Source organism: Propithecus coquereli, unplaced genomic scaffold, assembly GCF_000956105.1.
Source record: "Propithecus coquereli isolate 6110/MARCELLA unplaced genomic scaffold, Pcoq_1.0 Scaffold825, whole genome shotgun sequence".
Taxonomy (NCBI): Eukaryota; Metazoa; Chordata; class Mammalia; order Primates; family Indriidae; genus Propithecus; species Propithecus coquereli.
In genome coordinates, this window is record NW_012154452.1 from 367,198 (window position 1) to 380,221 (window position 13,024).

Sequence of the window (13,024 nt, forward strand, 5' to 3'; positions counted from 1 at the left end):
CCCAAAGAAACAACTGACATGTTGTCACAAATGGTTTTCATCAGAAGAAAGCAGTCTACTAAATTTATACACTTATATGAAATAATACAATGGTGATTTACTGGAGGTGATTTTTGCGCTAATAGTTTCTACTCCAATTTAAGAGGAAAACATTCTCAACTCAGGAACGCCACACTCTGCCTGGAACATACACAGGTTGTCCAACTGGATGCTGTTGATGGGTTCTTGCTTGGAGTGATTGGAAATAAATTTTAAAAAAGCCCCATGCGGCCCTCAGAGATGGGTAGATGGTTAACTTCAAAAGAACAAATAGCAACCTTGATCTTTCTAGCAACTCGAATTCTGTTTCCCTCTTTAGCATGAAGTATGTGAAATCCTAAACTTTTTGAAACCAATCCCATATTTTCAGTGGAGGGAAAAATGCTAATCTGTGATCCAACCAAAATGTACAGTGGTGAAGGAAACAATTATGCATAACCAAGCCAAAAAAAACCCACTTGAAGGATTTCTGCAGCGATGAAAACATTCAAAGGTGTATTGATCTTGGGGGAAGGCTGCATTCATGAGAACAATTATTTGGCTTGTAACAGCCTAGAGGAGCTGAATACTTCAGGCAGGAATGCTGAGAGGCGAAGAAAATGCAAACTAGTTATGTGGTGGCTATTTGCTGCTGAGTTTAAGATAATTCTGGAGCAGAAGAGAGAGGGAGGAAAAAGTTAAGCTGTTTTATCTTTCCCAGTATTACAAGTGGGCACCATTATCACCTAACTTTAGCAATAGCACCACCACTTTATAGCCCAGGATTTCAAGAACAACAATTTAAGAAAACCATCTTTTTCACAGATCAGCAAGCCATCCTTTCAAAAGGAACCCGTGCACCTACATGCATGCACGCACGCACACGCGTGCACACACACACACACACATCTTGTATTTGACTAAAGGAAATTGCAGTGTCTATGCATTAGAAGAAGAGGGAAAAAAAAAAAAACTTCGTTTACAAAAGCAAAGACCAGAATGCAAAATTAGTCATTTTGAATAGCCACATCTAAAGGGACTTCCTTTTTTCTACACCACTAATCTCTCTCTCTCTCTCCCTCCCTCTTCTTTTTTTGGTTTAGTGTTAAGAACTAGTACGTTATTGGGGGGAAAAAACACTATGAATATTACATCAAAAGTGGTAGCAACAATAGGTTTGTACCTGTCTGAACGCCCCACAGATCTTGGGCAATTTAGGTTAAGAACTATTCAGTCATTTGGGAGGGGATAAAACAAGTCAAATAACAATTCTTAAAAAGAAAAGGCAACTACATCTGGAAAAAAATACTTTGAACTTCTGTCATTAACACATTAAGGTCTTAGAAAATATACAGCTTCTCTCCTTCCGTATCTGCTAGCTTCCAGCAACCCTGATCATTTAAATCAAAAACAATCAGACAAACAAGCCCTTATTTCAAACTGACATTACTTTTTTTTTTCTTTAAAGGTCTGTTGAGGAGACTAGACTCCCCTCCCCCCTAAAGAAATGGGTAAAAATTAGCTGAAAACCAAACAACAGCCTCTCACCCCAACAGAAAAATACACTATCAACTAGTTATATACATTGTATACACCACCACCACCACTTACACTCACATTTACCCAAGTCACTTGCCTGTGGATTTCACAAACTGACACATTTCGGGCAATTCAGAGAAGAAACAACAGTTCCTGCAAACACAACCAAGACCATCCCGTCTAGTACCAAAACGAATAAAGATTCTCCCAATGCATGAGCAAGAAAGCCTATGCTTACTTCTTATCCTGCATGCACTGAAAAAAGAGCAATTAAAAGTTGCAGATGAACTGCTACACCTCCAGGATGCTTTAAGCCTTCTGATTATTAATTCTGAGGACTCAGGGCTGGTCCGTAATTCCCAGGAATCTCATCCCCAACACTTGTAAAACAGAGAGAAAAAGAGAAAGTATCTAGTTTTGAAAGAAAAATGCCTGGATACACAATGCCCAGATATTTCTATTCCCCAAGTGCCTCATGCCCCTACTGACTTTTAACGAAGAATATCTAAACCCATCTAGGATATATAACCAACATGCAGAAGACTCTGGTTCTACAGATGAGGATCATCTCACAGCAATTCAAGAATCATGCATCATTCGAAAGGACTTTTCCTGGTTTTTACTTTCATTCAAAATACCAAAATGGTCCAGGCTGTAAGAAATACTTAATCCCCAAGGCATAACATCTTCCTCTTCCAGATAACAAAACAGTTAACATCAAAATAAAAAATCATGCTTCCCTAAATCTGCAATTAATTTTTTAAGAAATTTGGGAGGGGGGGAGGGAATGGTTAGCAGAGCAGCTTTATATAAGCACTCACCTAAAACAGGCAGAGTCATCGGTAGCTAAGCTATTTATGCAGGATTCTTAAAATGGCGTCTGGCAACACTGCCTCATTCCTGTATTGAAGCTAAAATGGTAGCAGTTTGTTCAATAGCTGTAGCTCTTGTTTAAGCAGCCCTGCTAGTTTCAAAGCCACCTTCCTAAATATCAGAACTAGGAAAAGCTCAACCAAGGGATACCAGCAGCCCAACGTTTAGAAGCTTAAAAAAAAATCTGCAATGACAAGGAGAGTTTGTGAAGTCACAGGTTCGTAAGGAAAAGCCTTCCCTTTCAGATCCTGAGCCTTCAACATGAGGCTCTGTGATGAGGCCCCAATGCCCTCAAATTAGGTGGGTAGAAGGTTAGGAATTCTGCAGCCCCGTGGCATAAAATGCAGACAGACAGGTGTCTGTGCAAACACAAAAATGTTCCAAGGGAGCAGGCTGGGGTGGTGGGGCGGGTGGAGAGGAAGCCTGTTCCCCCTTCTCAGTCTATTAGAAACCAGTTTTGCATCCATACCAAAAAGGAGCTAGGTAAAACGAAAGTGCTTTAAGAACAGCAGGCATCTGAAAAGCCAAGCTAAAGGGCTGCACCTCAGTCTGAGGCCAAGGTAAAATAAAAGGGCTGTTTATAAGCCTGAAAACAGCCACCAAATACCCAGCCCTCTGAAGCAGCCAGTCCTAAGAACAGTTAACATCAAGGAAAGACTATCCGAGTCTGCAGAGGAGAAACACAAGTAAAAACATTGCCCTAGCCAATGCACAGGATACTCACAAATTAGATTTTTGTCCACTCCCAACAGAGCCCTGAGAATTAACAATGGGTTTCGCAAAACCCGCTTTCAGAGGCCGAACTAACAGCCTCATAGTGGATAATGTAATTTACTGTTACAGGTCTGAGAATTGGCCTCAGAACTCCTCTGGTGCTGGGAGTGGGGAGTTTCAAGGTGACTGCTTTCTAGCTTCAGGGGAGAAAGGAGGGCACGGTGCCCGAGGCCATGCCAGGGCAAGGACGGGCTACTGGCCCTGCGCCGGCCCGTAGGTAGGTAATCATGATGAGGGTGGGGGGTGGCAGCCCACTGGCTGCGGAGCTGGCGTGGCCACTGCCTGCTTGTTTGTCTGCAAGGAGAGCGGGGAGGGGGGAAGGGCAACCACAGTCTTAGCAACCTGAAGCCAAGGGTGAGTCCTTACTCATTTCTGCATTTTAACAGCAACCAAAGGGCCTCTAAAATTATTCCCTTTTTAAATCTCTGCTGTGGGGTGGCGAAGGCCCCTTTTGAATGTATCTTTCTTTTCAGGGTCAACTAGAGGCAAAGCTAGATCTAGGGTTCCCAGGCTGACAAATGTCTGTTGCCTCTGCCACAGAAGAGAGAAGGGGAAAGAAGGCAAAAGAAACAAAGAGATCACATATTGGAAGTGGTTGGACTTTTAAAAACCTACCTTTGCCTTCAGAGTTTTCTAGGTGACTGTCACCCCACAAGTGTTTTCCCCCTCCCCTATTTAAGACCTGATGCAGTTTCCCCACCATTTCTCCCAGGGAAAGAAAAGGGGGAATGTTTTGTTTAAAAGAAAAGGGGTTACAAGAAAGAAAGGAAAAAAAGCTATTGTTTTCATCCTTAATTTATAATCCAAGAGGCCCCATTGTTTCTTTCTTTCTGACTCAAATCTTTGAGCTGTTAATTATAAAAGTAACTGGACTTGGCTCCAACGGGCTAACTATGTTCATGCTCAGCAATTAGAAAAACTCTGTAGAAAGTTTACGGAGTGATTATATATAATTAATTCCTAGTTACAGACTGAACACTGACCACTTTCTGGAGCTAATAAAAGCAGTTACTCCCCCTCCCCCACGTGAACGCCACTTAATTTCCCAAAGCAGAAAGTGAATCCATCCTGGAGGGTCTTGAAGGAAAAAAAAAAAAAAGAGGAATCAAAAGCTCCAGTGTGTCTGTGTTTGTTCCTTGCAGCTGTGCATCCTCTTTGGGGACTGAAGCCGCAGGAGGAAAAAGGAAAACAACCCCATGTTCTGTTCCCCCCTGTGCAATTTACAGACGTGGCAGAAGAGAACATTCTACCTTGATGAGAAAAAGAAAGGAGGGGAGGGGAGATGCCCTAGGAACAGAATGTAGGAGCCTCTTCAGCTTGGCAGATCTGCTTTTCCTAAAAAGAACAAAGATGGTAGAAATTTCCAGAAGGCCCATTCTCAGTCCAGCCACTGCAGTTGTCAATCTTTAACCTTTCCTCCAAGTCCATTGGTTCAAAAGCTACACAGAGGAGCCCCATTGGGCTGCTCTGTGAGCCAGGACTGCTGTCCCTACCTAGTCCTGCTGCAATGCAGACATTTATTTTTTTTCCCCTTTAGTGAAACTGGACAATAATGCTACTTTGAAAGCAATTAACTTTTTACAGACCCATGCTCGGTGGTGGCCACAGTACCAGAGAAAAAGTGGCTAGCTTGGTCCAGGGCAGGGAACTTGCTGGTGCTGCACATTTGAAAACAGATCTTGGCTTTCCAAACCTGTGGGAGCCATTTTAATGAAAGCTTTTAGAGGACAAATGCCTTGCCCTTAAGTTCCCTTCCAGCCCAACAAACACAGTATTATGCAAACGTTGAAGGCACCAAACCAGGAGTCTTATGATTAGATATTGCTTCTACGAAGGCCACAAGAACCTCAATATATAATTTCCATTTACAGCAAGGAGATAAGAACAAAGAAATAGCTGAGTGTCCGAACTTACTTGTGTGGGGTGGTGGCACTGTTCAGTTTTAAGTATATAACATCATTAACTGCCTGCACTTTTACTGTAAGAAGCTGGCCTGCCTTACACTGACTTTTCTCAACTTAGATTTTGGTACATTTCTCCTGATTAAACGAGCCTTTTTCCAAGTGGTGTCAAAAGGTGGGTTGCTGGACACTACTTTAAAAGAAAAAAGATTACTGACTCCACGAAGTTGGCATAATACAGCAACTGAATATATTTCCAGCTTTTACAGTCATGCCGGATTGGTCTCCAAGCTGGAAATTTATGTAGTGAACTTCTAGGGAAATTCTGAAGGTAATGCTAAACAACAGTCTACTTTTTCCACTTTTAAATTCTAGCTATAGCATTAAGAGATCAGGGGAAATGTAAAAAGTGAGAAATAAATCATATGTAAGGCTAGCGTGCATACAGGTGTGTGGGTCAGGCTTGGAAAAAGGCTGGATCTGTTGGTAAGTCCTGAATCAAACCAAGTTTGGTGGTAGATGAGATTTACACTGTATGTGAAGTATCCTAAAACATAAGTACTGACACCACCACCACCACCAGCTCCTCCCCCACCGATGTTTTTAGGGCTCTGTGCCTCTAAGAACAAGCAGCTTCATTACATTTCACAGGCAGATCACCTACTCACAGTTCTAATAACCAAACAAACCCCATGAAAGGTCCAGAGTCGTCACAATGAACTGAACATTTCTCCCCTGGCTGAGGGTAAACAGGAAGTGTAATCTTCAATCCTAGCTGCAGGTTATCAGGAAAAACAGTGGATTCAAACAGTCACCTAAAATCAAGACACTTTTTAAAAAGCCCTTATTTTGTTCCTGCAAATGAAGCCCCCAACTGCTGTAGCCAAGACCCCCTATTACAAACAGACCCCAAATGTTCGCAAAACTCTTTCTACATGGTCACAGAGGAAATGGATTGCTTTACTTACCCAACAAATGTTCAAGCAACCGTCTCATTTTTCCACAGTTAGGAAGAGAGAACAGGCTGGCAGATTTGGGACTTGATCAAAAAGGAAATTTTTTTAAACAGTTACATGGTATTATTAAAAACACACACAACAACAACACCACAACCCAACAACTGACTATGGAATGCTGTCATGAGCCACAGCCATGATTTTATTTCCTCTGCACTCTATCACACAGGAGGACACAGGATAAAACGTAAAAAAAAAAGGGGAGGGGGGTAGGAAAATGAAAACAAGGATAAAAGATAACATTAGTTCATTGAAATCATGCAAGAGTAGAAAGCTAAGGGATTCAAAGAGTCCTCAGATTTTTGTTTGCAGGATGTTGTCCAAGATCTCTCCCCCACCACCACCACCCCTTAATCCCCATCCCTACTCCAAAAACTTCCTCCAAAGCCTAGAAAACACTTTCAGAAACATTTGCTGGCTGTAGGCTGGCTTGCAGAAGAGCACTCTGTTATCAGCCCAAGTCAGGAAAAAGGCTGAACAATGTAGTTTCAAGTGAAGAAGCCCTGTAGGATGAGAAAAGACCATGTACAGACACCACCACCCACCTAGGCCCAGGAGCCAGACTCTCCCCTTAGCACTGCTCTGCTGAGGGCTGGGTTCTTTTGCAAACACACGTCCTCTCTTGTCAGAACTTAGTCCAGACTTCCCAGAACCTCTCTGGAGAGGCCGACTTGCCTGCTCTGCTGTCTGCCATGAGCTCTCCTTGGAGAGGAGCCTGCCTGCTCCTTACCTTCCATTTTCTTCCCCCAGCAGGCATGTGGCACAAGAGAAGACAATAGTGCAGGGGAGGGGGGGACTGCTCAGAGAGAGAGAGAGGAAGAGAGAGGGAAGGGGGGGAAAAAAAGGAGAAAGGGGGAGAAAAAAAGCTTCTTTTTTGGCATACCAGGATCTAGCTTCAAACTATTCCAGAAACACCATGCCCTGGTGGAAGAAAAGGTGTGCCAGGCCCTTGCCAGTTTGCAAAATCAAGCTATGGCTAATGGCTACTTAGCCATGTGACCCAAGAAAGCAAAAAAATTCTCTCTAAACAGTTCCAAGTTAACATAAGTGCTCTGGGGGTGAGTGTGGCACGGCCAGCCACAGAGAAATCACACTGCTCGCCCACAATTCGGATGTCTCAGAGGGAGGGGGGAAAAAGATGGTTAAAAAGTCGAGCTTACCTCTGTGGATGCATTGTTAACACTGTGTAATGTCAATACTTATAAAACATGGAGGACAGGCTCCTAGTTCTCACAGAAAAAGGGTTTGGCACTTCGGCTGATGATCTGGCCGCCTAATAAAAGCTCATCCCCGATTGGCTGCCCCGGCAAATCCGAGTGTAAAGCCGCCCCGGATTGGCTGAAACACTTCCTGAGCGATTATCTTTGTGAGGCTCGGGTGAGCAAGAGCCATCCTGTGCATAGAAAAAGACAGGCTAAGCTAGGCCTTTTGCAGCAAGAAAAACTTGGGAAAGGGGCCCCCGCACGCACTTCTCCCACACCCTGGCTAGATTTCCCGGCACGGGCAAACCAGTGCAGACGGCCTGACCTGTTCCAGCAAAGCCTGAGGCCCGGATGCCCCTGGGAAGAGGGTTTCTGGGGTGGGCTGAAGGGCTCACCCTGACCTGCCCCCGCAGAAGCGGCTCCTTTCTAAGGAGGAAGGCTAGCCCTCTTCTAGAACAGCCAGCAGAGTGGCTGTCCAAGAGGAAGGGAAAGCTGGGGAGCGGGGAGCCCCAGGGAGGAGGCCAAGGGGGCGAGCAGGAGGGCCTGGGACAGGCCTCTGAGGAGCTGGGCTTCCCCAGGCAGCGCAGGAGGCCCCAGCAACGCCGCAGAGAGCAGCCTGGCTTCCCCGAGCAAAGAGGAGTCGCGCAGCTGAGGGGAGGAGGGGAGCAGAGTGGTCAAGTTTGCATAGTCATTGTCAAAATGCCTCCTGGAAAAGCAGGCCAGGGAGCCAGGGAGCCATTAGCCTCTAGCCCCCCTCGGGCAGTCCTCAAAGGAAAACCAAAGTGGGTTCCTGCCTCCCTGCCAAGATGCCAAGGGGGGCCCCTCTCGGTCCTTACCCTAAGAAAAGCCAAATGCGCTCCTAGCAGGCCACATGCCTGGATCTACCAACTTCCCGGCCCCTCCCCCACCGCGAGGCCTGCTAAACCTGTCAGTTAAACAAAAATCTGACTTCCGTATTAGTCTGCGATGCCTTCAGCTTCCTGCCTGTTAACCCTCTCTCGGACTCGGGGCCTGGCTGGGAAAAAACTAGGCCCCGAGATCGCAGAAAAGGCCTGTGGAAAAATACCAGCTGCAGCTCTCCCGGCAGATGCAGAAAGAGAGAGAGGAGCCGCTGTCTCTCGCCTTCGCTTCCCAAGGAGGCGTGTACCTTCTGAATCCAGGGCACAGGCAGTGCCTCTCGGGCTGAGAAGCCATTGAAATCCGGAGGGAGGGAGAGACATGGCAAACTCAGCGAGGAAACAAGAAGCCCCATTATTAGTCAGGCCTACACCCACAGGTTAGCCTTCCTGCCACAGTCATCCCCCCGGGTGTGCTTGGGGAACCGGGCTCTCCGTGGTGGGCAGGCAAATCCCATGAGCTTCACAAGGATTCCTGCTTCCATTTCTTCCCACAGAGGACGGCTTCTTTTCGTCCCCTAAGGCAGATGGAACAGCTATTTCACACACAACCCTACGCTTGGCACCCCCTCCCCTCTGGCCCCCATCTCTGGCGCTGCTCCCCAGTAAAATATTAACTAGTTGTTCAGAGCTGCTTATAATTCTACCCATTTCCATAGTATTAGGAGGTCTTTGCCTGTTTCCTCCCTAAAGCTGCCTTTGTACTTGGTCTGTGCACAGAGAAAGAAACGGCAAATCGAAAAGGACCTTAAAATGTCCAAGCTTGCTTTCTTTCCTCCTTCTTTTTTAAACGACAAGGTACTTTAATTAATGAGATTTCTTAAAACAGCAAGCTGGAACAACAGACGCTAAATAAACACCATTCTTTAGAGGCTGGAGAAAGCTTCCAGAGTTGACGCGGCCATATGCCAGGAGGTAAAACTATGGAGCAATAAAGTCTCCCCTCTCCTCCTAAAATTAGGACTTGTGGGCTTTCGTGTCCCACACTGTTCCCACAAAGAAAACAAGGAGCTGATGGCTTGCCCTCCCTGCAACCCCCTCTCCCCCACGGACAACAGATGCCCACTGCGTGTACATAAATTCCTCCTGGCTGGGAATCTTACATCAAACAGACTCGGGACCGAGCCAGGAATCCAAACACGCCGCACTGCAAGGGCAGGGCCCAGGCTTCATAGTTGTTGTTAAGGCTGCCCAGGCAAGATGCAGGGAGGGACAACTCCACGGCCACCCGGCCAGACAAAGGTCCAGCACTCGGGACAACAGGCCTGGGCCTGACCAGAAGGGAGGGGCCTGCTTCTCCTAGGGGTGGAAACCTGTACAGGGAGACCACATGGGGGACAAGGGACAGAGGCTACAGCTGACCAGCTTGTGCCCCCTCACCCGTGTGGGCACCCAGACCATATGGATACTGTTTGTTTCCACGGATGTTGCTTTGGGGAGAACAAACAGGACTGTGGGGTTGGTGGGGCGGATCTCGCGTGCAATTCACTCCACGGCCCGATGAGGAAATGAAATGTGCCGCTGGTGCTCCGGTGGATCTAAACCTGGGATTAAAGCTTGTTGCATAAGCAGCTGCAGCATCCTCCCCCTCCCTCCCTTCCTCCCTCTGATCACTTGATCACTAGAAATGTTTTCTGGGGCAAAGAGCAGGAAGCCGCTGGCTTATTCTGGCAGCTCTACTCTGTTTGAGGAATGCTGTTGGCATTCGGGTAGGTCTGGGGTTATCTGGAAAACGGCAATTCGGCTGGGGACAGAGACAAAAGTCTGGTGGCAGATGGAACCCTGGGAGGAACACAGATTGAAAAGGAAGCCTGGGGCAGGCCTACTAAGGGCCCCCGGGCTTGATGGAATGTGGCAGAGAAGCAGGAAATAAAGAAAACAGAATGTTGCAGGCCTCAACCTAGAGACCCATTCAGTGGCTCTTCTCAAAGCCCCACGGCACTGAGTCGTCCGGCAGCTACTATCAAATCAGTGCTTTATGGAGACTGATTCCATGGGGTAGGGAGTATTGTTAGAAACCTGGAACTGGGCCCAGAGAGGTGAAGTGCGCTGCCCAAGGTCACACAGCTGGCAACTGCCAGAGATCACACTTTTCCAACGCAGTTATGACTTCATATCCCTAAACTTTGTACCTTCACCTGCCTCTAAAGAAACAAAAACAAAGCAGAACACAGAAACAATGAACACAGCAGAAACAGTGAGGCTAAAATCTACAAACAGCAACTATGTGACCTGTGTCCTCTTTTAGGAGGTTGACCCTTTTGAGATGGGTTTTAAGCACTGCATAATGGAGCTGGGAGACTTTTGGATTAGACTCATTCAAACCCCCTCATTACAGACTGAGGCCCAGAGAAGGTTCCCCTCTCCCTACAAACCTCCAACAAGATGTCAAGGCGAACACTTTGCCATCTCTAAAATCAGGCTTGTATATTCCTTGAAAACAGTGGTTCTTAACCAGGGGCGAGTCTGCCCCCGACCAGGGGACCTTCAACAATGCCTGGAGACTTTTGCTTTGTCACAACCAGGGGGGTTGGTGCTATTGGCATCTACTGGGTGAAGACCAGGGATGCTGCAAAACATCCCACAGTGCACAGGACAGCCCCCCACAGCAAGGAACTATCCAGTGCAAGATGTCTGTAGTGCCAAGGTTGGGAAACCCTGGCTTAAATGAAAGGGAAGAAAAAAATTCAATCATTGTACCTCTCTGGATAGAAAAGCCAACACAGGTCTAAACAAGCAGGTTCCTTGGTGATATTAATAAGCAATGAGCTAATAAAAATAGATTAAAACGTGTCTCTGTTAATATTCCCAGGAGTTGGAGAGAATCGGGGGACATAGTCAAGCTGTAGGAAGCTAGGCAGAGAGTGTCTGTCGCAGTAATAATGCTGATCTCAAAGGAGAGGCAGGGCTGGCCCCAGCCCCCTTCCCCAGGCACCCCCCTAGCCGGGGCCTGGCCTCGCTGAAATGGCTCTCCAACCCCGCTGGCCGGCGGCCAGGCAAGCAGCAGGAGGAGTGCCCCAGCATGCTGCATCCCCGAGATAGCCCGTTCGGCTGACTATGAAAATAAGCACACTTGCAGTTATCTGCCTCCAGCTAGCGGCAGGCCTCTCGACCGTTATGCGAAATGCACAGGATTGAGGCAGGGAAGTGTTTTAAATATCTTGTTTTGTTTTGTTCCTTTTTGGCCAGTTAGAACCGAGGCTAACTTCGGGCTTGGTGACAGAAGGGCTCACCTTCAGAGCATGGAGCTGACTCTGTCCAGGCAGACAGGACTCATCCCTCCCGTGGAGAAGACATCTACTCTGGGAGCGGTGTGGGTTTTTTTCCTTCTTTCTAGGAGGGACTGGCAGGATTAGGCACATGGCGGGAGGGAAAACAAAAAGGGCTGGTGGAAAGGGCAGGGGGTGTGATCCACGCCCCACCAGGCAGATGGCCACCGTGTGGGTGGGGAGAGAGGATGAGAGAGACGCAGGAGCAAAATGAAAATGAGGAGGAAAACTCAGGACCTGCTTTTCTTCTTTTCTCCCTAGCAATTACTACTATGGACAGAAGATGACATATTCATTTGCTATTTGTCTCTCCCCCACTTGTCCTGTGGTTCTCAGTGGGGGATATTTTGCCCCCCAAGGGGGCAGTTGGCAATTTCTGGAGACATTTTGGGTTGTCACATCTGCGGGGTGGGGGGGAGTGCTGCTGGTACTTAGCGGGTAGAGCCAGGGACACTGCTGACCATCCTACAGTGCAAGGACAGCCCCAAATGTCGGTAGAGCCGAGGCTGAGATATCTTGCACTGGACTGAGAGCTTTGCCAAGGCAAGGACCTTGTCTGAATTCTTCACCATCCTGTCTTCAGAGTCGAACACATGCCCGATATGCATCAGAGCTCACCTCCCAACCTGCACGGTTGCAAGAGTGTCCTACCTGAGCCCTCTGTTTCTGCCCCTGAAAATGCCTGTACACGTGCATACATACTACACGCACGTGACACCACACAGGCTGCCAGTGATGCTTTTAAAGCACAAGTCAGATCCTCTGGTCAAAATCCATCAGTGACTCCCGTCTCACTCCCAGCGAAAACCCAAGTCCTAAAAATGGCCCGCCGGCCTCCCCACTGGCTCAATCCATTTCCCGCCCTCCCCCGGCTCACTCTGCACCAGCCACCGTGGTCATCCACCTGTTCTATCCACCTGATAACCTGTTCCCTCCCTCCTCAGGGTCTTTGCACTTGATCCACTCTGCCCCCTCTTACCCTCAGCCGATCTGCCCACTTCCCCAAACCACCCAACAGCAAGCCGCTTCCTCCTCTGGGCCCCAACATGTCTGCGTCTTCCTTCCTGCATCAGAAAGAAGGATTCCCGGCACCTGACACGGCATCCCTTTTGCTGCAAATCAGATGCCTTCCCACCTGAACCCTGGCTCAGCAGCCAGCCCCGTTTCTCCTGCCCGCTGAAGCTTCTCCTTCTTCCCCACATCAAGCAGCTGAACTATGAAGTGGTTGCTGTGCGGCTGCTGGTGCCAGACTGTCTGGGTATGAATCCCAGCTGCCCCCCTCGCCAGCTGTGCAGCCTTGCTTGAGGTGCTAAGTTCTCTGTGCCCCGATTCCCTCATCTGTACATCAGAAGCAACAATAATATCCGCCTGGAAGCACTGACTAGATCCCTGTCGAGTGCTTGTAGCAACGCTGCAGAGTCGACGTTCATTAGTTGCTGTTACTATTTCCCTCTCTGCTCACTCTAAAAAAAAAGGTATTTTCTTGATGCTTCCAACTTAGTTTTCTTCTTTCTTTCATCGTCAACCCTTCCAAGG

General features: G+C 47.6%; 1 protein-coding gene and 1 long non-coding RNA gene across 7 annotated transcripts in view; one reads left to right on the forward strand and one right to left on the reverse strand.

Moving 5' to 3' along the window:
- Positions 1–8,216, reverse strand: part of ZMYND8 (zinc finger, MYND-type containing 8) — a 116,990-nt gene extending 108,774 nt beyond the window's left edge. For 5 of the 6 annotated variants that reach the window (XM_012663707.1, XM_012663712.1, XM_012663708.1 and 2 more), the window contains exons 1-2: positions 5,795–5,836; positions 4,791–4,897 (exon numbers count right to left, since the gene is read on the reverse strand). In XM_012663707.1, the coding sequence (XP_012519161.1) occupies positions 4,791–4,870 (80 nt within the window). In that variant the 5' untranslated portion in view covers positions 4,871–4,897; positions 5,795–5,836. Of the gene's footprint in view, positions 1–4,790; positions 4,898–5,794; positions 5,837–7,281; positions 7,515–8,159 lie in introns of those variants that run through there. The other variant, XM_012663711.1, reaches the window with a different exon arrangement.
- Positions 3,235–5,276, forward strand: LOC105825810. Its single transcript, XR_001138285.1, has 2 exons — positions 3,235–3,417; positions 3,678–5,276. It is a non-coding gene; the product is annotated as an uncharacterized LOC105825810 (long non-coding RNA).
- Positions 8,217–13,024: the final 4,808 nt, after the last annotated feature.